Source organism: Apostichopus japonicus, chromosome 16 (genome assembly GCF_037975245.1).
Source record: "Apostichopus japonicus isolate 1M-3 chromosome 16, ASM3797524v1, whole genome shotgun sequence".
In the NCBI taxonomy this organism is placed as follows: domain Eukaryota; kingdom Metazoa; phylum Echinodermata; class Holothuroidea; order Aspidochirotida; family Stichopodidae; genus Apostichopus; species Apostichopus japonicus.
In genome coordinates, this window is record NC_092576.1 from 5,158,396 (window position 1) to 5,184,020 (window position 25,625).

General features: G+C 36.6%; 1 protein-coding gene across 3 annotated transcripts; it reads left to right on the forward strand.

The window, feature by feature from the left end:
• Positions 1–807: 807 nt before the first annotated feature.
• On the forward strand, positions 808–25,552 carry LOC139983219 (uncharacterized). Of its 3 annotated transcripts, none has more exons than XR_011798554.1 (17): positions 808–966; positions 4,308–4,374; positions 8,482–8,536; positions 9,040–9,369; positions 10,398–10,727; positions 11,457–11,786; positions 12,848–13,483; positions 13,813–13,956; positions 14,936–15,012; positions 16,200–16,411; positions 16,791–16,858; positions 17,229–17,296; positions 17,508–17,552; positions 18,336–18,350; positions 18,768–18,791; positions 21,776–21,851; positions 22,527–25,552. XR_011798554.1 is itself a non-coding variant. In XM_071996621.1 (17 exons), exons 3-17 carry the CDS (start codon positions 8,482–8,484, stop codon positions 22,615–22,617), a joined length of 2,442 nt encoding a protein of 813 aa, XP_071852722.1. In that variant the 5' UTR covers positions 808–966; positions 4,308–4,374; the 3' UTR covers positions 22,618–25,548. The 3 variants fall into 3 exon arrangements, 2 of the variants coding, with proteins under 2 accessions (XP_071852722.1, XP_071852723.1); XM_071996621.1 differs by having other exon boundaries at positions 21,776–21,792; positions 22,527–25,548; XM_071996622.1 differs by lacking the exons at positions 18,336–18,350; positions 18,768–18,791; positions 21,776–21,851; positions 22,527–25,552 and adding an exon at positions 18,293–18,315.
• The last annotated feature ends 73 nt before the right edge of the window (positions 25,553–25,625 follow it).

Genomic DNA, 25,625 nt, shown 5'->3' on the forward strand with positions numbered 1-25,625 from the left:
ACGTTTGAAGTGAATTTTGCAGCTTTTAAATTTGATATTTGTACACAACCAGGTCTAGGAGGTTAGTTGACTCTCTGTAATAACTTGTGAGACCTGTTACTTGAGATGAAGATAGATATATGGGTTTGAAACGGTACTCACAGTTTTTAAAATGATATATGTACACAACCAGGTCTTGGAGGATAGTTGACTCTCTGTAATAACTTGTGAGACCTGTTACTTGAGATGAAGATAGATATATGGGTTTGAAACGGTACTCACAGTTTTTAAAATGATATATGTACACAACCAGGTCTTGGAGGATAGTTGACTCTCTGTAATAACTTGTGAGACCTGTTACTTGAGATGAAGATAGATATATGGGTTTGAAACGGTACTCACAGTTTTTAAAATGATATATGTACACAACCAGGTCTTGGAGGTTAGTTAACTCTGTGTAATAACTTGTGAGACCTGCTACTTGAGATATAAAGATAAATACAACAGTACTTTATTGCAGCTTTCTTATATACATTTGTTAACTTAAAATGTCAAGAATAAACCGTGAAACGTTTGCATATATTTGTGTACTTGTCTCCTATTTTCCCCTCTTTTACTTAATCGCGAGCGGGACTTGGCCCGGCAATTCGTACGTGTTACACGAGCTCGTACCCGCACTATACACGTGAAATGTACAACATGTGCATCTACGTAGTTATGCAAGACTGTGACGTCAGGTGAGATCATTCTCGCTCGGGATCCTTACCGATGAACCGAACCGCTACGCGGGTTAGTATTTAGTGGCTTCCGATTTCTATCCGGTAATGCTGATTCTAGTTTGTGAGGGCGATACTGTCTAGACCCAGTACACAAAGAGACGTAGCCTAGCTTACAACAGAATTGCATTTTTTAAAGTACGGAATTGAAGTTACTATGGGTTCACATTTGGCAACCTGTGTTAAACACTGTCGTTTTTGGAAATAGGTGGTAAGTTGTAGGTTAGTGACAGTAGGCTAGCTCTAAGTTTCGTTTTTACATAGGCGTATGCTGCATTAGGTTGTAACGAAGTCATAGTAAGCTTGTGTACTCGCTAGTCTAACCGAATATGACTGGAGTAAAGGTCTGTTGTGTACTACGTGTAATTTGGTAATCCTTGTGCAGCTTTGATATGGTATGTTTATTTCATTTATATGGCTCATAAATTGGCAATATGAACAGTAGCTATGGTTGTATTATCGTGAATTTCATATGTAATTCCTCATAGCTTAGTAATATTGATTCTAGCTACTATACTTGCTGAACTTGGCTTTGAAAAGTGAAGATGCTAATACAATTTATGACCTGGTTTGGTACCATTTGCACTCAAATGAATGACCGTACTGAAATTTGATGTTCAACAGTGTTTTGCTTAATAGTAAATTTGTAGAGATTAAGTCCATTTCTCTCTAGTTTCCACCATTCAACCCTTTGAAGTGTGTTGCATACCAGTACTTTCATGTCATAGTAATTAATTAGTGACATGTGCAGTACTTACCAGTAGACACATACCTTGCATATATATTCTATTTCTAGTATATAGTGTCATTGTTACTTGCCTGTTAGTAAATACCTAAAAAGTCTTATGTAAGTGTTTTAGGGGCCTGACTTTAGAATCCGTACCATCTGAATGTGCAAGCTTACTTCGAATCGGCCGAAGAACAACTGTATAATCCGGCTGAACGTGTGCACCGGCTTGGTTCAATAGAATAACAGTCGGTGAATAGGTGCGTCGCGTGAATGATTCGCTTGAATGAGTTAAAGCGGTATAGGGTTAGGAAATAGGGAAATAGGGAATAGTTAAATCTAGTGTTAGTGTTCAACCGATTAACCTAATCGGAATCGGAATCGGTACGAATATTGCATAATCGGAACATAATCGGAATCGGTAAAAATTACGTGGAATCCAGTTATTTAATACCGATTATTCAAAAACATATGGAAGGTTAAAATATCATTATTCAAAAACATATGGAAGTTGAAAATATCAACTGATGTATTAGGTTTGTTCTTTTACTACGCAATATTAAAATACGACACCCTCGATACGTCTTTCACAGTGTATACTTTCATCAATTTACGCTGCCAGGGTCGCCGATTTTGCTTCCCTCGTGGTTAGTGACTTCAAATTTCTTGGCACAGTAGGCATAGCAGCAATACCAATTTCGCGAATTAACGAATGTGCTTGACAAGGTCGGAAATAAGCGGGAGCGATGTGCTACAAAGCCCTCCTAAAGCACAATTACGAGTGTGAAATAGAAATATAAGAAAATCGCCCTCGTTATATCAGGTGTCTGTGTAAAATTAATTGTGACATGCGTTTGCTTTAGCTAGGAATTGCAGTTGCAGCGCGAATCGCGCAAACAGTTTCACATACCGCATCAAATTTGAAGCAGTGCGGTAGGGTCGCGCACAATCCCCGGGAAGTTACCGTGGAAAATTACGGCGTGCACGAAGCAATTTCAGTACCAGCGAAAATAACCTAAAATCCTCACAAATCTCCGACCACATGGTAGCCTTACTTCACACTAAGTCAACTGCATGGAAATCTAACCTTGCCATTTGTTTATTTGCTCTAGTTGTGTCGCAAATAAAAAATAAAAATATCCACGGAAACTGCAATCTTCGACCACATGTTAGCCTAACAACTAAACTAAGTCAATGAGAAATGTAGCCTAACCATCGGTTTGCAAAAAAAAAAAAAAAAATGCGTAGCAAACTTTCAATTTGCTGGAAATCGGCATTTGTTTGGAAGGTACTGTATGTAATATGTCTTATAGAGGGAATGTTATATTGGAGTAGTTTCTAGTTGTTATTATTTCTTTACATCAATCTGGTATTACATTTTAGAGTAATTTTAAACAAGTTACGATGGTACAATTTGCTTTTCAGTTTGATTGGCCTAAGCTTACATTTTCTAATTGAACCTGAATAGAGTTAAATAGGAAACGAATAGGTATGTTTAACTTGAAGTTCGTAACATTTCTATTTGTTCATAAACAGTATAATACTGAAAATAAGTAGAAACTAATGTCGGAATGAAGGCAACATGTCATTAAAATTTACACTTTGGTAAAGATTGAAGATGGATGGTTTGTCTGAGATACTTTTTGAGATGGATATTTTGAGTAGGGGCCTAACTATTCTTAGCCCATTTCAAGCCATTAACAGGTGACATTCACGTAGAGGTGGTTAGGCCATTCGCTTAGCACAGCACTGACTAGGTAGGATGTCATATTTCCGTATTTTGGACATTTAAAAAAAAAAAAAACACTTTTTTTTTCTTTCCGAGAAACTCCAGAGGTAATTTGGTACATACAAAATGATACCTTAGAGCCTTGTATAACAACGAAGCAAAAGGAAACAGGGGAAAATCACAACAATTATTGTTTCTGTCAAACTTTATTGCCGATTTCGTATATACGGGATATTTTCTCATTTTCAAATAATCGGAATCGGAATCGGTACGATTATGGAAAAAATAATCGGTAATCGGTATTTTCTGTTATGCATAATCGGTTGAACACTAGTTAAATCCATCGATGTACGTGAAGAGAGATACGTGAAGAGGGTTAGGAAATATGGTTAGGAAATAGGGTTAGGAAATAGGGTTAGGAAGTAGGGAATAGGGTTAGGGGTTAGGAAATAGGGCTTGGAATTAGGGGTATGAAGTAGGGAATAGTGTTAGGAGATAGAAGAACGGGAGGTGGAGATACGGAGTGTTGACATGAATGTGGGAGAGAAATAGTAAGCTGGCTATGGATTAACAGAAATAACTATCTAGGGTGACATTATCTCGCTGGAATTAAGATAATAAGAACGTAGTGAAGACAAATTGTTATTACATGTAGCCTTTCATAAACACTCCCTTGGACATTTACCAAGCTTAAGTCGTCAGCTTCTCCTTCGTGGAGTCTTGTCATATCTCATTGGCTTGGTTGTATTTGCTATTGAACGACTATAACTTGGATTCCAAGAGGGCATGGAACTTAACCCATTTTATTAGTTAGGAACTTAGCTACACATTTAACACTAAGGTGTGTCTTTAAACAGCTTGCATATTCATTATTTTGCTTTTGTTATATGGTAATGAATATTCAAATATGGTAATAAAGGAAAAGTTAAGGTTACTATTTTTCTTCCAAACGCCAAATCTTCATCCGGCTCACTGCCTGATCGGTTAGGAGTATGCGCTATTATTAATTCGCATCCTAACATCCTGGGTTCGATTACTGCTATGTGTTACTCATGTTATTAATCATGTTTTCTCCTCTCTTCTCTTCTCTTCATAGATATGTAGGTCTCATCCGAGAAAACGATTGAGGAAGACAGAAAGAATAGAGAGAACTACGGTTGAAGGTATGGGGGATGTGAAATGGGTACAATGAAGGGACATAAGCGCTGAAGCGAGTTTACTATGTTCATGAAAACCGCCAAACTCTTTTAGTCCCCCCAAAATATCCAAGCCCCATTTAAAAACGCTCACCCCATCAAAAAGAGCACCCTCTTTTAGCCTGTCGGATATCGGATGGTACGGATTCTAAATTAGTACCGTTTTAGGTACTGTTTTCTTTATAGTTGTTTCTGGGGTGGACCTTCCTGCATTTGAAGAAATACTATGTCTTGATTGGATACTGTTTTGTATTATCATTTTGATTGGTTGAAACACTGATGACCAGCCAGGGTCAGACTGGTCATCAGGTTCTTGTAAATAGTGTTTTAGAATATAAAGCAGAGTTGCACAAAACTCCAGATTGTGTAGGTGTCTTTTTAATCTTTGAGTTTTCCCACTCGGTCTCTACAAATTGTTAATGTCAGATCGAGTTGAACAGCAACCCCAAAACAGTATATATTTAACTGTAGTAAGAAGGAAGTGCTAACGCTACCAAGCGGAATATGTGAAATTGCTCGAATGCATGTGTAGCACTATGTCATGTACATATCTTATTGTGAAAGGTTACAGTACCTCTAAAAAGTACGGTGACGAACGTTACACTATGCATGCAAACCCGAGTAGCATATCGTTCTACAGCATACAATCAGCGTACATTCAGCATACGATCGCTTCACAAACTCTTCCTCAAAGTTCATATTAATATATGAACTAGCCTATGCCTATTATGTATATATAGAATTAACTGGATGTACTCCAACTATTGTACTATAAATAACTATTGCAAACGCCGTTTAAATGGATAACATTGAGGGAACATTATATAACTGAGTTAAATTTATTGTGAAATCTTGGAATGGTTAGCCCATTTGTGAAGGAACCAAAGTATGATCAACATAGGAAGTTTGGAAAATGACAAGTTTCATTGTAAATGGTGTCTCCTACCAAACAATAGCGCGGGTTTAGGTTAAAGAGACACGTTGCTATACCTAGTTATATAAGATGGGCATCAGTGCATATCTGTTGATTTAGTAAGGACTAAAAGCTTGTTGGGTCATTCCGTGTCAAATCACGGATGGCTGTTGCTGCACCCTCTCCAAAAATTCCCAAATTTTTTGTATGATTGGACCACCATGACATAAGCATATTCTGAAAATTTCAGTTGCATTGCTTTATAATTGGCCGATTTATCACACTTTGAAATTCCGCAATTTATCGCCGCCATGGCATTTTGGCATTTTCTTGACTTTTGAGGTCTCATTTCTCAGCAATTAAACATTCTACTACCTTTCTATTACAGATGCCTATAGAGTCTATCCCATAGAACAAGAAAAGAAAAAATTAGGCTACAAAAATATTGTCTCGTGGAGTTAGGTCATCTTAAAAGTGTCAAAATATTCGATTTTTGTACTTTTTACTAAAAAATGTGCTATTTTTATTGATGAATTGCTCCTAAAATATTGCTTCAGGGTACTTGATTCTTTCAGAGGTTATTATCTCTAGTACAAACATTACAAAATAATGATGACAATGCTTTCCTATAATATGTTTGCAAGTTGTGCAACTCTAAAGTTGCTATTTCATGCTGCGATTCAGCATGAGGTAGGGGTTTTGATATCAATTTTTTACCAAAGTAACCATGTTAGAGCTGTCAGGGTTTTATAGTTTAATTATAAGTCTAAAGTTCTTACACCTAAACAAATTTCAGGGTTCTAGCTCTTCTCAATATTAATTTATGAAACTTTGTTAAGTTGCTCCGATGTACAAAAGAGGTCGTCTTTGACGGCAAATAACTCAAAACTCGTCATGTTGAAAAAATCTGATAATTTTTCCTGGAAGAGATATAGTACCACCCTGTTTGTACAAAAAAATTCAGGAGGGTGTTTTGCCTTATTTTGAAATGAAAAATCCTCAAAGTTTGGGATTTTTACAAACAAACGTTTTTGTCTGTTTTGATGTTCCATGTGTTTTGAGCCTGGGTATTGTACTGTACTTCAAGGTGATTCAATTGTACAGTGCAATTTTTCATTTCATATAAACAAATACTATTTGCAATGTACTTGTCTGCTCCTGGTTGAATTCATTTAATTAGAAGACTCTAAAATGAATTTCAACCAGTACATACATATGTATGTATAGTGTGTACAGTACTTGTATATGTATGGAGTACCATGAGTGCCAGAAGACTATGTTTAAACCTATCACTAATATACACACTGTACATATACACCCAGTACAGTGTATGTACTGTACACACTGTACATACATGTATGTACTGGTTGAAATTCATTTGATAGTAAAGTCTTCTAATTCAACCAATTATATATGTACAGTGTGTATATTGTGCCCTTGGGCTCTTGTTGCTTCCTGTTATTGCTATTCAAGCTCATACTGTATCACGTTTCACGGTCATTGTCAATACCGCCTTGATGTATATATTGTACAAACATCAGATCTCTACTACAATACAAAATCAGTTTTTTTTTCAACCTGACCCATTTTAACTATACAGTTGTCAAAGACAACAGATTTTGCACTTCGTAGCAACTTTAGAATCTCATAAATGTATCATCGAAAAAGCTAGAACCCCGAAATTTAGTTTATAGTAAGAACTTTATACTCTATACAAGTAAAGTACCGGTAAGTGAAATTATTTGGCTACTACAAGCATTCAACGTACTGAATCGCAGCATAATATACCATCTTCGGAGTTACATAACTTAATAGTGTAATAATAGTATAATGTAAAACCTCAAAAAACACTCAAGTATCCTGAAGTAATATTATAGGAGTCTAACTTTATCACTAACAATGGCACTTTTTTTAAGAAAAGAATACAAAAACTTGGATTTATTGGCATTTTTAAGTTGAACTCCACAATACAATGTTAAAACAACATACAGTTTGCATAACTGTTTGTATGGATGAAGTTCTACCGGTTTTTATAATGGGATGTTCAATTGCTTAGAAAAATTAAGAAAATTCCACTTGGCCAGCAACATTTTCTTATGCAAAATTTCAAAAGAACAAATATTAAAGCATTACAACTGATTATTTATTTCTAATTTCACGGTGCTTTAATCAAACAAGGATGATGTTATTTTAGGAGAGGGGTCAACTATTAACTTCTCTATCAATCTGCTCATTTCGCATGAAATGACCGTTCTGTTTAATATGTCAGAACAATTGATTTAACCTTGATACATATGGTATATACTAATTACTTTAAAATCCTGCTTTTAAACCCTTTTCTTTGGCAATCCACGTCGAGAAGTGGCAATCCGCAACTCACATTTTCTATGAGCATTAATTTCTGGATTTCACTTATTTGATTTTATTATATTTCCTTGTAAATTAACTGGAGGTTAGTGAAAAACAGCACCAAAGAAAAACATACGAAAACAAGTGATTACAGTGATATGGAGGATATGAAGTGTCAAATTCTATCAAAGAAAGGTTCTCTTGCTACCTTGCTCGTGACTTACTATAAAAATGGTCGACCTACATAAGTGGGAAGCAACGGTTGTCCTATCGTTGGTGTGTGACAACACTGGAGGGCGGGGGTGGGAGAGGGTAGCACCAAACCCCAAAGTCCATCGGGGGTAAATGTTTGTCTTTAATAGACCCCTCCTCCGGGAACAAGACACTCAAAGAAAATAAGTCAAAAGTATTGTAAAGCACTACATTGCCTTAAGACCTAACGTATGGAGTTAAGGGTTCAATCCCCTAGCCCCAAAATCGAAGGATCCCTCCTTCCCCACCATCATCTCTGAGTCTAATGCCTGTCTCTGTTCTGCACATCTGCATGTCCATCAATATGTCCTTGTATGGTGTATGTCTTTGTAGTGTTACATAGCAAGTATAACGTAAATGGGTTTGATTTATCATTATTTTTTGTAATAAAAACCAACAGTAATCTCATCTGTAGATTATAGATTGGAAATCATCTTATATTATTCCACAGCAATCCGTGCCCATTCTGAATACCAGGCCTGATATCCATTCTTTGATGATGTCCCACGTTCGAATTTATGTCAGGAGTTCAATTAAATGTGTTTTTTTTTCTTTCTCAGATGTCTACAACAAACCTTTTTGTGATCCCTGCTATCCTTTGGTGCATTTTAAGTGGTAAGATCCAGTACCGGGTACCGGATTTATCTCGGAGACTGGGGGGGGGGGGGGGCTGCGGTGGGTTATATATGTATGGGAGAAGGAAGATTACATGTTATCATAAAGATACAAGAAGTGAAATAAAATACCTGCACTCCAGTATTAAGACTTCCTCTGTCTGGAGAAGTACTAACTCAATCACATCACATGCATACGCCCAGCATGGGAGGATGGAATTGTCAGGGATGGGTTGGGGTGAATGTGTCTGGCAAACTGATGAAAATGCAATGTGGAGGATGCTATTCTCTTTGGGGTAGGATGTCAATTGAATGGTATTTTTAAAATTGTAGTTGAATGCAAGGCAAAATTCATTACAATTTCATATGATGGTTCTATGTTCCTTAGACTTAACAATTTAAATACATTTTGGACTGGAGAATGGAACTCGGTCTAAGGGAAAAATATACTACAACTTTCATTTGATAAGAAACAAGATAAACGCCTTTTTTCTTAAATTACAGGCACGGTTGTCTCGTCAGATAAGTGCCAGACTCCGCAATATCTGCAATTGGGAAAGAAAGGTATGATATCCTGCAACTTTCCTGGTGGTTCATATGGAACATGTTGGTACAACTCGTCCAATTTGACTAGCAAAGATCGACAATTAATTTGCCAAAGAGAAGGTATTGTATTTGGACCCGGATACGAGTCCGGAGAATACCGTGTTCAACCTGATGGATCTCTTATAATCAACAAAGTTTCCACCAAACATAATACTTCTTTCGGTGTATCGACATTGGCGACTACAGAAGATGATCCAATCGTTGAATATGTCCGTGTAGTTGTCTACGGTAAGTCGATTTCTTTGATAACAACATGCATATCTGTCGAAACATTGGAGCGAAGAGGTAGAGCACAATGCAACGTGGAATCCACAGAAAAAAAAATAAGAGGTTCAACATTTCGACTGGCGCTTGATAGAGCCCGACGAAACACGTCATAAGCATAACTCAGGTAGATTCCTTCCATAAGTTTTAGATACGCACCTGTTCGTTAGATCTCCGAACCCTTTTCTGTACATTTCTCTAGCTCATGTACATATTTTCAACCTCAAGTTATCCTCCAATAAGAGAACAATCGAGCCAATGACCAATTTTACGCCTATTGTTTGGAGATTTCTTCTCAGAAATCGTTCGCGTTTATTACGAATAAAAGCTTGGTAAAGGATTCCTCGATGATCATCACATTCTATCATATCTCGTTATCATTTTTCAGACATTGTCTCCCTTTAGCTGACAATAAAAGAAAGCAATCCGGGGTTTATTCATTCATCAATCCATCCATTTATTCATCTACTCACTCACTCATATGTTTATAATGCAAACGATGAAAAAAGAGACCGGGGACTGCGGTGGGTTATACAGTATATGTAAGGGAGAAGGAAGGGTTACAGGTTTACATAAAGATACAAGAAGTAAAATGAAAGACCTGCCTTCCGGTAAGACTTCCTATATGTCTGGTGAAGTACTTACTCAATCACATCACATGCATACGCCCAGCATTGGGAGGGACGAATTGTAAGGTATGGGTTAGGGGTGGTGACCTTTGTAAATGTGGTGAATGTGTCTGGCAAACTGATGGAAATGCAATGTGGAGGATGCTATTCTGTTTGGGTAAGGATGCCAATGGAATGGTATTTTTAAATTGTAGTTGAATGCAAGGCAAAATTCATTACAATTTCATATGATGGTTCTATGTCCCTTAGACTTAACAATTTATACATTTTGGACTGGAGAATGGAACTCGGTCTGAGAGAGAAATATACTACAACTTTCATTTGATATGAAACAAGATAAACGTCTTTTTTCTTCAATTACAGGAACGGTTGTCTCATCAGATAAGTGCCAGACTCTGCAATATCTGCAATTGGGAAAGAAAGGTATGATATCCTGCAACTTTCCTGGTGGTTTATATGGAACAGTTTGGTACAACTCGTCCAATTTGACTAGCGAAGATCGACAACTAATTTCCAACATAGAAGGTTATGTATTTGGACCCGGATACGAGTCTGGAGAATACCGTGTTCAACCTGATGGATCTCTTGTTATCAACAAAGTTTCCATCCAACATAATACTTATTTCGGTGTATCGACATTGGCGACTACAGAAGATGATCCAATCGTTGAATATGTCCGTGTAGTTGTCTACGGTAAGTCGTTTTCTTTGATAACAACATGCATATCTGTCGAAAAACTGAACCGAGTTCAGAGTTTGGAACGAAGAGGTAGAGCACAATGCAACGTGGAATCCACAGAAAAAAAAAATAAGAGGTTCAACATTTCGACTGGCGCTTGATAGAGCCCGACGAAACACGTCATAAGCATAACTCAGGTAGATTCCTTCCATAAGTTTTAGATACGCGCCTGTTCGTTAGATCTCCGAACCCTTTTCTGTACATCTCTCTAGCTCATGTAAATATTCAACCTCAAGTCATCCTCCGATAAGAGAACAATCCAGCCAATGACCAATTTTACCCCTACTATTTGGAGATTTCTTCTCAGAAATCGTTTGCGTTTATAACGAATAAAAGCTTGGTAAATCACATGCATATGCCCAGCATTGGGAGGGACTAATTGTCAGGTAAGGGTTGGGAGTGGTGACCTTTGTAAGTGTGGTGAATGTGTCTGGCAAACTGATGGAAATGCAATGTGGAGATGCTATTCTGTTTGGGTAAGGATGTCAATTGCATGGTATTGTTTTAACTGTAGTTGAATGCAAGGCAAAATTCATTACAATTTCATATGATGGTTCTATGTTCCTTAGACTTAACAATTTATACATTTTGGACTGGAGAATGGAACTTGGTCTGAGAGAAAAATATACTACAACTTTCATTTGACATGGAACAAGGTAAATGTCTTTTTTTCTTCAATTACAGACACGGTTGTCTCATCAGATAAGTGCCAGCCTCCGCAATATCTGCAATTGGGAAAGAAAGGTATGATATCCTGCAACTTTCCTGGTGGTTTATATGGAACAGTTTGGTACAACTCCTCCAATTTGACTAGCGAAGATCGACAACTAATTTCCAACAGAGAAGGTTTTGTATTTGAACCCGGATACGAGTCCGGAGAATACAGTGTTCAACCTGATGGATCTCTTGTTATCAACAAAGTTTCCACCAAACATAATACTTATTTCGTTGTATCAACATTGGCGACTACAGAAGATGATCCAATCGTTGAATATGTCCGTGTAGTTGTCTACGGTAAGTCGTTTTCTTTGATAACAACATGCATATCTGTCGAAAAACTGGACCGAGTTCAGAGTTTGGAAAGAAGAGGTAGAGCACAATGCAACGTGGAATCCACAGAAGAAAAAAAATAAGAGGGTCAGCATTTCGACTGGCGCTTGATAGAGACCGACGAAACTTGTCATAAGCATAACTCAGGTAAATCCCTCGCATAAGTTTTAGATACATGCCTGTTCGTTTGATCTCCGAACCCTTTTCTGTAAACTTCTCTAGCTCATGTAAATATTCAACCTCAAGTCATCCTAAGAGAACAATCCAGCCAATGACCAATTTTACGCCTACTATTTGGAGATTTCTTCTCAGAAAGCGTTTGCGTTTATAACAAATAAAAGCTTGGTAAAGGATTCCTCGATGATCATCACATTCTCCTATCATATCTCGTTATCATGTTTCAGACATGTCTCCCTTTAGCTGACAATAAAAGAAGTCATCGGTGTTTTTTTTTCATTCATCAATCCATCCCTTTATTCATCTACTCACTCACTCATATGTTATAATACAAATGATGAAAAAAAGAGAAAAGTGAGACTCTGTCCGCATAAAAACCATACACAAGATCAAATATTCTCATGTGATTTGTAGCCTACTTTAATAGAGTTGCAATGGTTCAACAGTGTAAAAAGTTACATTACTGAAATACCATTAGCACTGAAGCCACTTTCATAGTGAGTATATATATCTAACGGTCGAACTACACTGCATCACATTAAGACCCTATAATGAAGCTACGAATAAATATAAATAACATGCAGCGTCCACTTGACAACTGGATGTCATTTGGTAATTACAGTCGTTAACATACTATTTTCAGTTAATCATCTAACTATAATATCTTTGTGAGGAACAAGCTAAAGCTTACATTTCCTGTTGAAATATTTAACAAAGAGTACCGACTTCCTTGCGCCCTTTAATTGTTAGTAAACCCAACACAATTAATAAAAGACCATATAAACATGCCTTATACTTTCTGGCTGGACACTATTATTGTAATACGTCTTTCTTTTCACAATTTGCAGATAAACCACTTGAACCGTACCCAACCATTGATGCTACTGGATGTTACCAGAAATCTTTATGCTTTTTAGAATTAAACGCTGCTTCAAGTTTAAGTTGTAGTGTTTTACGAGTAGGTGCAGTATTAGATGATTTGTCATGGAAGTCAAGAACTAACACTGGGGATGAACATATCACTTCTCAGTCGAAAGCTGTAAAAATCAGTGTCAATGAATTACAATCTTACCATACTGTTGTGAATATTTCGTTACCAACCTCTCTCTCATTACGTTTATTCGTCTGTGCAGCGAGAAGCAATGTGTCTAAGGTAGGTAACAATGAATCTACGATACTGGTTGAAAGCGGGACACTGGAAGCATCTAGCGAAAATCTGCTTGTAACTCCTAATGAAAGAGTGGTTATGAACTGCGGGAAAGATGTGTTATTCTTTATATGGAAAAAAGTGGGTCAAACGGAAGAAATTATTGCATTTGGAACTAAAAGTATGAGTGAAGTTATGATGCCTGATGGATTCACATTGCAAAATAACTCTCTGGTCATAAACACGGTTGGAAATCCTACCTTGGGCACGTACACTTGTGTTTATAGCACTGACGGTGTTACAACGAAATTTACATCAACTGATGTAACTTTTCAGGGTAAGAACTTCCCCATAACTATTTTATGTGCAGGTTAACCTAACCTGATCGAATACATTTGTTGTTTTGATTTGGAATTGAAGGAGAAGCGTTACAAATAAAGGGACAGAGTTTAATTAAATCAACGTGTAAGTGATGTACTTTTACTTTTATACGGTGTATAGTTCTTGATACCGATTTGACATACCGTTGTATATCGTTCACATGCATGTTTGGGCTATTGTCAACCAATTTAACATAGCTGTGTTGATTTGTTATCTGGAGATGATGTCACTTTGTATCTGGAATTGTTGTTATTCATATTTTGACCATTTCTCTTGGCATTTCAGAGGAGGCAGGACGAACTAGTTGGGATGTTGTTGTTGTTGTTGTGTTATTTGTGATGATTAGTTGCATCGTCGTACTTCTGATCGTGTTCTACCGCAGCCTCAGCAGCAGACGCCGCAGCAGCATCCGCCGCCGCCGACCTAAAGGTAAATTATTGATTAATCACAAATGTCAATCTTACTCCGAAGTATCTAATATACTTCTGTTTAATTAATTCGGTTCAGGGTTTCTTTTTGCAATCAGACTGTTGTCGACGCTGACTTAGATAACTCTACATGGTGAAATCATTTTCCCGTATTATGAATCTCTACTTAATGGATTTATACTTAAAATACTTCGAAGCCATTGCAATATGTAACTTCTGAGTTTCTTCTTCAACTTTTCCTATAGCTGCACCAATGGCTGGTCCATGTTCCCATTATTGATATGACATTGTGTTAACTCCAACGTGTACCATTGAGGGGTGGGATGGGGGTCTTCCATTGCAATAATAGGGCATCTCTCACATATGACATCCCCCGTACACGTTTGGTTAAGACTCTCCGAGATGCTCTTTATGACCTCTCAACCCTCCTTGGTATAGAATTCTTGAAATGCATTCCGGCGATTCCTGTTCTACCATGTTTGAGGACTCATAGCCACAAACCTGGATAGCACTAACATTCTAGTGCACTTTTTGTCGTTTTTCAATTAACTGTATTGGGAACGCAGTACTATATTTCATAGTTTCACTACAAATTAGAGCAGTTTGCGGTGTAGCTTTGGTGATAATAATAACAATCAGACTTAAACCAAGTAAATGTAATGATGTTAGCCAAACGGACCCATAATATGTTTAGAGATCTTGGTGAAAGCAACCTGTTATAATAACAACATTTTTCAAATTAGTTTCATCTGTTTAATTATTATGAACAAAATGTAAATACTCTACCTGTTTATGCTGATTTTTACATTTTAAATTTTGATGTAAGAAGCTACTCGTTCTCAGCTTGTATTAGCAAGTCTCCTGTACTGCACTTGCGTATAAACTTAAGTTATTGACCCAGAATAAAATTAAATACGATTGTAAGACTGTTACTCATAAATCGACCTTGTTCTTTCATTTTAATACCTTGTGTAAGACAGATATTCTTTCGGAGGACCAAACACGATATACACACGATGGGATAGTAAAGAGGTTGATGAAAGCATCTCAAGACCAGGTGAAAAACTTTTTACAGGAATTTTCTGATTTAAATTACCTTACTTTCGATTCAGTGTGAATAAGCAATAATGAAATGATGTACTTAAGGTTCTTTTGTCAAACCATAACAGGTGGTGGAAGGATCTGAAAATATGAGACATTGAGAATAAAGGTGACCGATCCATAGATAGTTACATTCGTTATTTCATTCTATTTTGTTTAAATTTCACATTAGCCACACTATCCACTAGGTTCATATATACATCTAACAAGTGAAAAAATTGTGAAATATGTTAACCGTTCAGTCTTGTCTTAAAAATGCATGATGTTTCGATCATTGAACAATATTTCAAACAGCGACGTCACTTATTTTTGACCTTCAGTGAGTAAAAACTCTTGTTTACTTCTCTAAAATACTTGTTTCTGTTGAAGCAAATGATATGTGAAATGTTAAAACAAAATTTCCTGCAACTAGTGTCCACTTCATTTAGAAATTTTCAAACTCTACAGAAGAACACTGCAAAGTGTATTAACACTTTGTAATATAGATACGATTTAACTGATTAATAATTAGGTAAAATAATGGACTTCGAAATCACACACGTGATGTTGAATAACTATCATGAAATATGTAAATTTGTTGCGTATTTGTGAAGAATAATTTGTAAACTTTAAATGCTTCAAGTTACGGCGATTAAGATATGAATATAACATAAAAATATTTTTATAGTTACTGTATTAAATGAATGAAAACGTTTTTTGTTGTTACAGAGATGAAGCATCTTTGTTTGGCTGATATTCATCTCCATTGCCAATTAGCAGTTTGCTTTCCGACCCACATCATGTTAAGGACTTACCTATCTCAACTCAGACCTATAGGCATTACTTAATTAAAAAGAATCATGAAGCAAAAAAACACACATTAAGCATCGTCATATCAATATTATCAATATAAATTAACTAAGCTAATTTGAGACAACTGTCATGTTTCAATTTTCGATTTTCATGTTAGGATTTATTTCACACGATATGACAGACACACCTATTATTGTTATATCAATTGTAAACTGTATTATTGTTAGCCAATCTTTGCAAAAACCTTGTGATCTATCCTAGTTAGTCAATGATCAAAATAACGTTGATAATGTTTTAAGGTTCCTCCTTCATGTTTGCTCAAACTTATTATGTAGTTAATTTCTTCAATAGGTTGACATTGAAATGGTTATACTGCGAGACAGCTTCATGTCAGTTGAAGATAACGGTGTAGCTATTAATCTTAGCTCTGGAGCAGTTTTACCTCCGATTAACACCTTGAAAAGTTTGTACTTTGAAAACGAAAAATGGCAACAATGGGACTTAACCAAATTGATAAGTATCCTACAATATGCGTGTCACAGAAGTCCACCGACTGAAATCAAGTAAGCGTTGTTATATTGAACAGTCGCCTATTATTCATATCGTCTGAGAAAGAATTACATTTATTCAATTACCTATTTGTTGGAATAATTGCTATTAGAGTATAACTATATGTGAAGACATTTTAGCAATACGTCGAACCATCTCGTGCTTACATACAGTATGTACTGCTATAAGCGAATTGATTGATTTATCTATCAAACAAATAAGTTGATGTGCTCCTTCATTTGCGCAGGCAGCAGTAGACGTGAAATGGAACGAAAACGATAATAAATAATTCAACCCGTATTTGCAGACTTAACAATAAGAGTATCATAATGCACACCTTTTAGTGTATCTAATGGCAAAAAAACTGACGAATTAATACAATTTCTTCTCAAGGATTGAGAGAATTCTGCTGCCGTTTGAATTTGAGAACAAGTTGAGCACATTACAGCAGAAACCATCAGGTAAGACTGCAGTTTAATAAATTAATCTAACTATAAATTAATCTTTACAATTAAATGTTGAGGACGTTAAATGAAGTTGTGTAAATCATTGCAACTACACGATTAATAACATCATTAAAGCAAGTATGTGTTGAGAACAGGACGCCAGTACTATAATTGAAGGGGTACTAAACGAATGTCAAGAAGACTGTTACTTGTGCTACAAATACAGAGCGCACAATTCATCTGTTGAATCGGGAATTACTAGGTTTATCAAGTATAGTCTTCAAAACGGATGTAAATGACAACACGGGCTAGTACTAAATGTTTTACACCTTCAAGTTTTCATAGATACAAGACTAAAGAAAACACTTTTTACGGTCTCTTCCAGTTGTTTGGATTCCTGGTGTTGCAGCTGCAGGATTACAGCGTATTAATTACGACACTGGACAGTGGGAGGTATGTCCTGGTAACATATGGTATATGAAGATATCATTTTAAATAGACTTATTATTAAATATACCGTTTACATAGTAGAAGAACTAACATAGTCAAATTCATCTGGGATACGTCTTAATAACACCCATCAAGTTCTTGCTAAGGTCTTCTTGCATACATATCAAGGGAAGTAAGGTGTACTTATCATGTTGTTATTTGTTTATTCACACAGAGTAAAACACAAGGTCCTCTAGAAAATTATATATATAATTGGCTTGTAAGTATACATAACTTAGTAAAATATATTTCAATCCAGTGCAAACAGGCATGTGAACAGTTGAAGTCAACAACACTTGGTTCCGTTCAACGACTCATATTTTTCAGGAGTGGCGCAATTACGTTTTACTTCTGGGGAGGGGGAGGAGGAGGTGGTTGCGCCACGGCTTTTCAGAGGATATATTAGACAGAACAGAAATGGCCTGGATATATCAGGATGATGTTAAGAAGTAGAATCAATTGCCTATTTTTTCGTATTTATTAATGAAACGGCTTAAAATGTGTGTAGAATTTATTTAATAGTATATCAGTATATTATAATTAGGCCAAGTCTTCTAAAGAAACCACGAATGTAGTGTTAGAATTACCTTATGCCAAGTCGATCAGTGTATTACACTGAATATTCATCTATATAGACAGGCAATGGTGTTTTGCAGCTGTATCATGAGTAGAAGGAACGAATAAAGGGTTCTGTTATTTGGGGAAAAGTTACATTGCCTTTACATTTCCACTTCCGGTCACTGCATGTCTGGTATATTAGCTGGTATGCTTGCCTACAAATTATGCTAACTGTAGACTAAGTTAGAAATAAACAGAGGAATGGATATTTAAGAAACAGGACAATGTTTGCATTTTTAAGACAATGAGCGATTAATTCCCATGATATTAATCGTATCACTATGGTGCAATTAAGCAGTAATTAGTTTATCATATTATGTTAAATTTGTATCTTTAACTTAGTGACAACATTAACCTGTCGGTTGTTTCACATCTTGTCTTTCAGTTAAAGAAGTTTGAGGTATGTCTTTTTGTTTGCCATACTGTAATAACTCTCCACATTACCATGGTTTCCTATCTTATAGACATCTTCTCTACAATCAAAGCCAAGCTGGTGGTTTGAGATTTATTATAAATGATTTATTACCTCTTGCAGAATTAATTATGAACAAACCCAAAGTATAGAGAACCCTTATAAACACATTACGTTTTAAGTTCTGTATTACACTTTTATGTGATTGTCGTTGGCAAACAGATACTCTCAAATTATCTTCTTCACAAGAAACAAACTGTAATAAAGTAAATAAATACACAGAAAAAGGTCACTTCCAATTTAGTAGAAAATATTTCATTTCACGTTTTCTTTCCGTGTTAGTTTTGTATGTTCTGTTTATGTGCGTGATAATATTGAACTTCATGTCTTACACTTGTATTACAGAAAGAGAAGGCAAATGAAGAAGTGGTAAGTAAACTGGTAAATTTAGTATCCCATTATAAGTGGTAATTATGCCTGTACTATTCGTCAGATTAATTTATCAAATTATTCTACGAGCAGGCAAGGATTCTATAGATATTGTGGTAAACTTGGTAAAATATTAAAGAAAACATTGTACTTACGAGTAAAATGTAAGGATTTGTATGTGTTTATACAATTATGTGACCCATATTATTTGGGTAGGACAAAATATGGGTTTTTAGTGTATCAATGAATACACGCTTTCCGTTCTCCCGCATTTTCTTTCCCTAAAATATCATTAGTTTAGGACAACTATTTACCTTGATGACCCCAGAGACGGCAGGGCCTGGTGAGGTTGTCTGGTCGTGGGCTTAATTCTCCACCCCACTTTTTGGTCTGTAGTAAAACCTGTATTTGACAAACCAAAACATAGAGCGCAAATAATATTCATAAACTAAAAACAACTCGATGTTTTGAGATTAAATGACGTCAGTTTGAGGAAATGGTTGGAAGTTTGAGGTATAGTAGTCGAAGGTTAGAGAATATAGAAATATAGAAAAAAAAAATTGAAATTGTTAAATAACATCATTTCTTATTCTATGGGACGAAATCAAGCAAAGAGGTAAAAAAAAGGTCGAAACGATCGACATTTTATGATAAGAAACATAAATTTAGGTATTACAACTTAGAGACAAAAGTGGAATTTATATAAACAAAAGCGAGGTTAAGCGGGTGAACAGTCAAAATTTCGAGATAAAATGTTGAAGTTTACCATCTGCAGTGGCCCAACGAAGCATAAAAAGTAGAGATACCCAAAGTGACCACCGGTTGTTATTCTCCCTTCCCATTCCACTCCCCATCCTTATGATAGCTCCCTACGTACCTCACTGCCCGTTGCTGTTGAGTTTGCCTTAGACGTCACAGAGGACAAAGTTCGAAAAATCTTAGTCAAATTCCCCCATTTTAAGATGGGATCCACCGTTCTTGGACTGCCGTGTAAGAGGAAGTAAATATGTTATGCATTTTAACTGGTAATTGGCTATGTGTCACATGTTCCCATGAACATCACCTGTACTAATTGCAAAACAAATTAATGTGTTACCACAAGGGACTTCAACAATGGACATTAAGAAAATATGAACGTACACTCCCGTGTAGGGAGGAGGAGCCGACTGGGGGACCAAGAGTAAACATGATTGGGGATGCCCTCACCAACATGTCATGTCCTCCCCGCACCTTGGTTCCGCTACTACGAACATGACTTAACTGTGTTCACAACAAGATAGTGTGGTTACCATGGTGAATTTCTTGTGATAACATGGTAGCACATATTTTAAGAAGTTATGCATGGGCGGGATTACGGGGGGGGGGCAAGAGGGGGCATTTGCCCCCCCCCCCCCCACTTTTTCCCAAACCTTAATTTACTTTTTTGTCGTTTTCGTAGACAAATGTGCACAACCCTAATCGAAATTATTCCCTATCAAATAGGCCTATTTGTTTCGAATCTTAGTCGAATTTGTGTTTAACATCGTAACATGTAGCATGAATAACTGGAGCTGGAGCTAGCACATGGTTCGCAGCACAGGTTCCTGCACGAATCCTGGAGCTAACACACTAGCGATTCAATTCTGCATGTGATGAATCCGCGGCATGTGCTACAGTGCTAGCTTCAGGAATTGATTTTCAACGTTGCTGCTCTACTGAATGCGTTGAATAACTAAATCCAGAGAAACGATTTACAAAAGCCAGAATTGCATATTGGGTATATCAATAATTAAGTTCAATACACTGACACATGACACACAACCCACCCCACCCCACCCCCAGTGGTCTAGCCCTTCATGAACAGTAAGTAACATTCAAGTATTTATTATGAATTTCTATGTTGCCTGATAATATGGCAATAGTTCAAACATAATGCTGGTACTGCCAGGTAATAATTTCATTTTCAAATCTCAGCCAGTACTATGAAATGACCCGTAAATATATTGCTCCATGATACACCTAGTCACATTGTAAAAACCAAACAGTCACCCCGCCTCGACTTCAGTGGCGACGGAACCCATAGACTTGAGGGGCTTATCCCCCATAAAAAAGTGTGGGGGGAAAGGTATGTTCAGCCCCTAATATTTGCCAAGTTCTCCAAGAAGTGGGGACCGCGGGGAGAATTTCGAAGTGGGTGCTGAACATATTCTTGATCGGTCCAATGCACAATATACTAATAATTTTAGGGGGAAAGAACTGTCGAGATGTGATTTATTGTTACCAGAGGTGTCATATTTGCTGATCTAGGATTTCCTTTTTGCTTAAATTTCGACACGCCGCGCCAACTGATGGTGGTGCACCGTCTAAATAGTGACGTATAAGCCTCAGTTGTGCATCACCAAATAAGTTCTTCTATCTGTCCTCCCTAACTTTACACACGTTCATTAATTGTTTAGATGCAATTTAAAGCCTATATGGGTGTTAATTTTACCGATCTAAGGGTTCCTTTCATCAAAAATTTCGACGATCCTTGCCAACTGATGATGGCGCTTCGCTTAGATAGTGACGTATAACAAAAGTTGTACATCACCATCTGACCATATGTTCTACTATCAATCCTCTTCAAATTTTTAAACGATAATTAACTATCTAGATACAATTGCAGACATGAGATCCATATTTCAAGGATGGGTACATGCAGCTTAGAGCACTCGGGAAGTGCCATTTCCGGCCATCTGGAGGGTTTGTAAAGCCCAAAAATTTCTTGTACGCTCCGCGCCAACCGATGGTGGCGCTCCGCTTAGATAGTCTTGCTGGCAGGTTTGCCCCCCCCCCACCCCAACTGAATAATATAATAACTGGAATCAGATCACTATTCACAGTTTCAATGTGTTTAACCTTGTGTTTGTTACATAAAACATGCTAACTGTCTTTTCTTCTTGTTGATCAGATTTTACATGTTAATGTTGTATGTGATCATATTCTTACCCATTTGTTGCTTTCAGACCGACCAAACGGAAGGGTAAGTCTTAATACTGCGATTCCTTATCTGAACTGATAAACCGTGTTCTACATTCAGAGGTAACAAAATAATATATTGTGTGTTGTAAAAACTACTACAGTTCTAATATCATCATTTGTTTACAATCAATTAGCAACAGTAGTAATGCCGTCATTTGTGTAATTATGTCGTCATTTGGGTACACTCATTAAGATATATACAGTACAAGGTTGTCTTTTGTGTACACTCACTTAGCTAAAGTACTAATGTCATCATTTGTGCACAATCAATAAGCTACATTACTAATGTCACCATATGTGCACAGTCAATACGCTACTGTACTAATATCTTTCTTTATGTACAATCAATAAGCTACATTACTAATGTCACCATATGTGCACAGTCAATACGCTACTGTACTAATATCTTTCTTTATGTACAATCAATAAGCTATACCCTTGTCATACAAGCCCTAAGCCACAGTACTAAAGTCGTCATATGTACACAGACAATAAGCTACAGTACTAATGTCTTACTTTTTGTACAAGCCCTAGGGTACAGTACTAGTGTAGTCATTTGTGTACAATAATAAACTGCACTACATATGTCGTCCTTCACGCACACTCACTAAGCTAATGTACAATGTGTAGAGTTATTACTAATCACTAATCACTTACAATGATTTAATGAGTATGGAAACATGCACCTATTCTGCTTGATTTATTAACATATATTTGTATATTTCAATTAATTAGAGCAAAGCTTTTGGAAGACTCGGATCATAATCAATCGCTTTCCGATGTGAACGTTTCAAATTCGAAAGGCAGGTGGACGACGTCCGTATGATGCAACTGAATCATCCCTCGTTTTAACATATAGGACTAAAAAAGATAAGGAAGAATGCAGCTTCGCTCGTAAACACACAGGGAATCTTCGATAAATTTAATACCCCATATTGAGTACAAAGAGGATATCGTTTTGAGAACGTTAAAGGTCATTTGAGGTCACTGGAGCTCAACATGTGTAATCATAATAAACACAATGTCTGAAGAATGGAATCTCGAACAGATATCCTAATTTGCATGTGGATGTATCACATTGAGTAGAAGGTGCCTATTATTTTATGAAGAGGTAAAATGTTATTTTGGGTCACCAAAGGTCAAAGTTTGAAATAAAACTTTTTTTTTTTTTGGCATTTAACCTTGCATTTTTTTTATTGCTCATGAAAATCATACAATAAACAATAAAGGATGAATTCAACAAGTGACACAAAAATAATAAACGAACTGTCACGATTGAAATAAAACTTGGTTTGAGGACCTATGTGAATCTGCGTGAAGGTAACGGAGTGCGTGTGACACCTCATTCGAAACACGGTGACTCAAAAACGTTCATGGTGGATTAACCCCATACCTGTTATGTGGACCTGTCATATCAAGTTTACAAAACCGATTTTTTTTTCTGATTTTCTTTGTGTGAAGGTCAACGGTTATATTAGGTTACGCGGAAACTCAAATAGTCAATGGTTGTTGAACGTCACACTTGGTTTGTAGATCCAACTTGATGAGTACAAGTTCAATGGTCATTTGGGGTCAACAGAGGTCAAAGTCTGTAAACTTTGTAAAAACGATAACTCAAATATAAATCTTTGTTGAACTTCACACTTTTCAGCGTTTGACACCATACATATTTTACTTCACCGTCTTACTGAATCGTTTGCAGTCACAGGTACCGCACAGTCATGGCTTGTGTCCTATTTGAAACAACGTACCCATTCAGTTGTGATAAATGGCAAGTCTTCAGCTAGTAAGGACTTACTAACAGGCTTTCTACAGGGTTCGGAATTGGGTCCATACATGTATCCATTGTATACATCTCCACCCTTCGCAATTGCAGAGAAACACGGAATTAACCTACACATGTATGCTGACGACACGCAGTTATATGTTTCATGTGATCCAAATGATCATGCTGATACTGTGCTACGTCGACTGGATAGTGCGATCTCAGAAATACGAGAATTGATGACAGACAACCACCTGAAGTTGAATTATGCTAAACCGAATTTATAATTATCTGTAAAAGAAGTACAAAGAAGTTGCTGTCACACGTCACAGTTATTACTTTAGGAACTACAAAGGTTGCTGCAAGTGTATCAGCCCGTAACATACGAGCCGTTTAGACCCAGAATTAGGCATGATCCCCCATACTAACAGTGTTGTTAGGACGTGCGACTCGCATCTCCGCCAGATATCACATATCCGCCCACTTCTGACTCGTGATGCCACTGCTACATTGGTCAACGCTATTATCACGTCCCGTCTGGATTATGGAAATAGCCTGCTCTTTGGACTCCCCAACTCTACAACTCACAAGCTGGAACTTTTTCAAAATAATACTGCTCGTATAGTTTGTAAGAAAAGGAAAAGAGACCATGTCACACCACTACTGGAATCACTGCATTGGATACCAATAGATTTTCGAGTGAAGTTTAAAATTTTAGACTCGCTTTCTCTGTGTATAGTTGACTGTGTTTTAATTTGTAATATGCATACTACGTTTGGAACTATTACTTAATTCTTAGCCTTTCTTTTTAAGAATGTTTTTACTACGTTTAGTGTTCTATTTTTTATGGTTTAGTATTGGTTGTTTATTACTATATTGTTGCTTAAGGCTTTTACATGTTGTGCCTTATTGTGCTATAGATATCTATAATATTAATTTTTTTTTAACTATTTGTTTTTAGAATTGACATTTGTAAAGCGCTTTGAGCAGTATTGCTGGTTATGCGCTATAAATATTACTCATATTATATGATTACACTTGGTATGTAGATCCAACTTGATGATTACCCGTTCAATGGTCGAAACCTTTGTCAACACGATAACTTATAAAATACATCTCTGTTGAACTGCACTCTTGGTATGTAGATCCAACTTGTTAGCCTAATAGAAATAACCCTATTGAGACATGAATATTTAGCTGTCAAATTAAAGATTTGTACTTAATAGGCAGGTTTGCATTGTGCAAGAACCTTGCTGAGCATTCGAAATAAATAATGGCAAACATGTACGATACGGTGTGCAATGCTGTAAATTGCATAACGTTGTCAAACGAAACATGGCAGGAAATCGCTAATCCGACCAGCTTCTGATTTGATTCTTCACCGGAAGCAAAGGAATCTTTGCGATTATGATGGCATGTGAGAGAGAAAGAGCTTGATTAAATATCATACTCGGTACGCCTATGATGCTGATTCCCTATAGAGAGTACAGGTTGTACAAGAACTGGAACAAGAAGTGGGGACGTCGGATATGTTATGTAGATCACTGGTAAGGGTCAAATGTCTTTCAGGTTAACAGAGGTCAAAGTTTGAAATCCTTGTAAAGACAATATCACAATAGTCTAAAGATGGATGGATGGATCTCTCTATTCTTTTGTATGATTGTATATATTATGTATTTGTATTTTCGTATCGTAGAGAAGATGGTAAACAACGATGGTTGAATATGCTAAAAACAAGCTTACATTTTCTTTTCTTTTTTCATATATTTTTGTTCTATCACAACATAAGTTAACATATAACATAGAAGGAGATTAGAAACAAAAATTGTGAAAGGAAGCGTACTAAAAAACTTATATGGCTTGTCGGGTAGTGACTCTCCCTGAAAAAAATACAGAACTTTACATTTAGAAAGAAAACAACAAAATCAGAACAACCCCTTCCTCTCCCTTCACTCACCTTCCTCCAGAATCCCATCTCTACGGTTTACAGAAGACTTAAACATTTAAAGGAACATCTACAACCTACTCATAAGAATAACTTTAGTACATTTAATCAGGACGATTAAGGC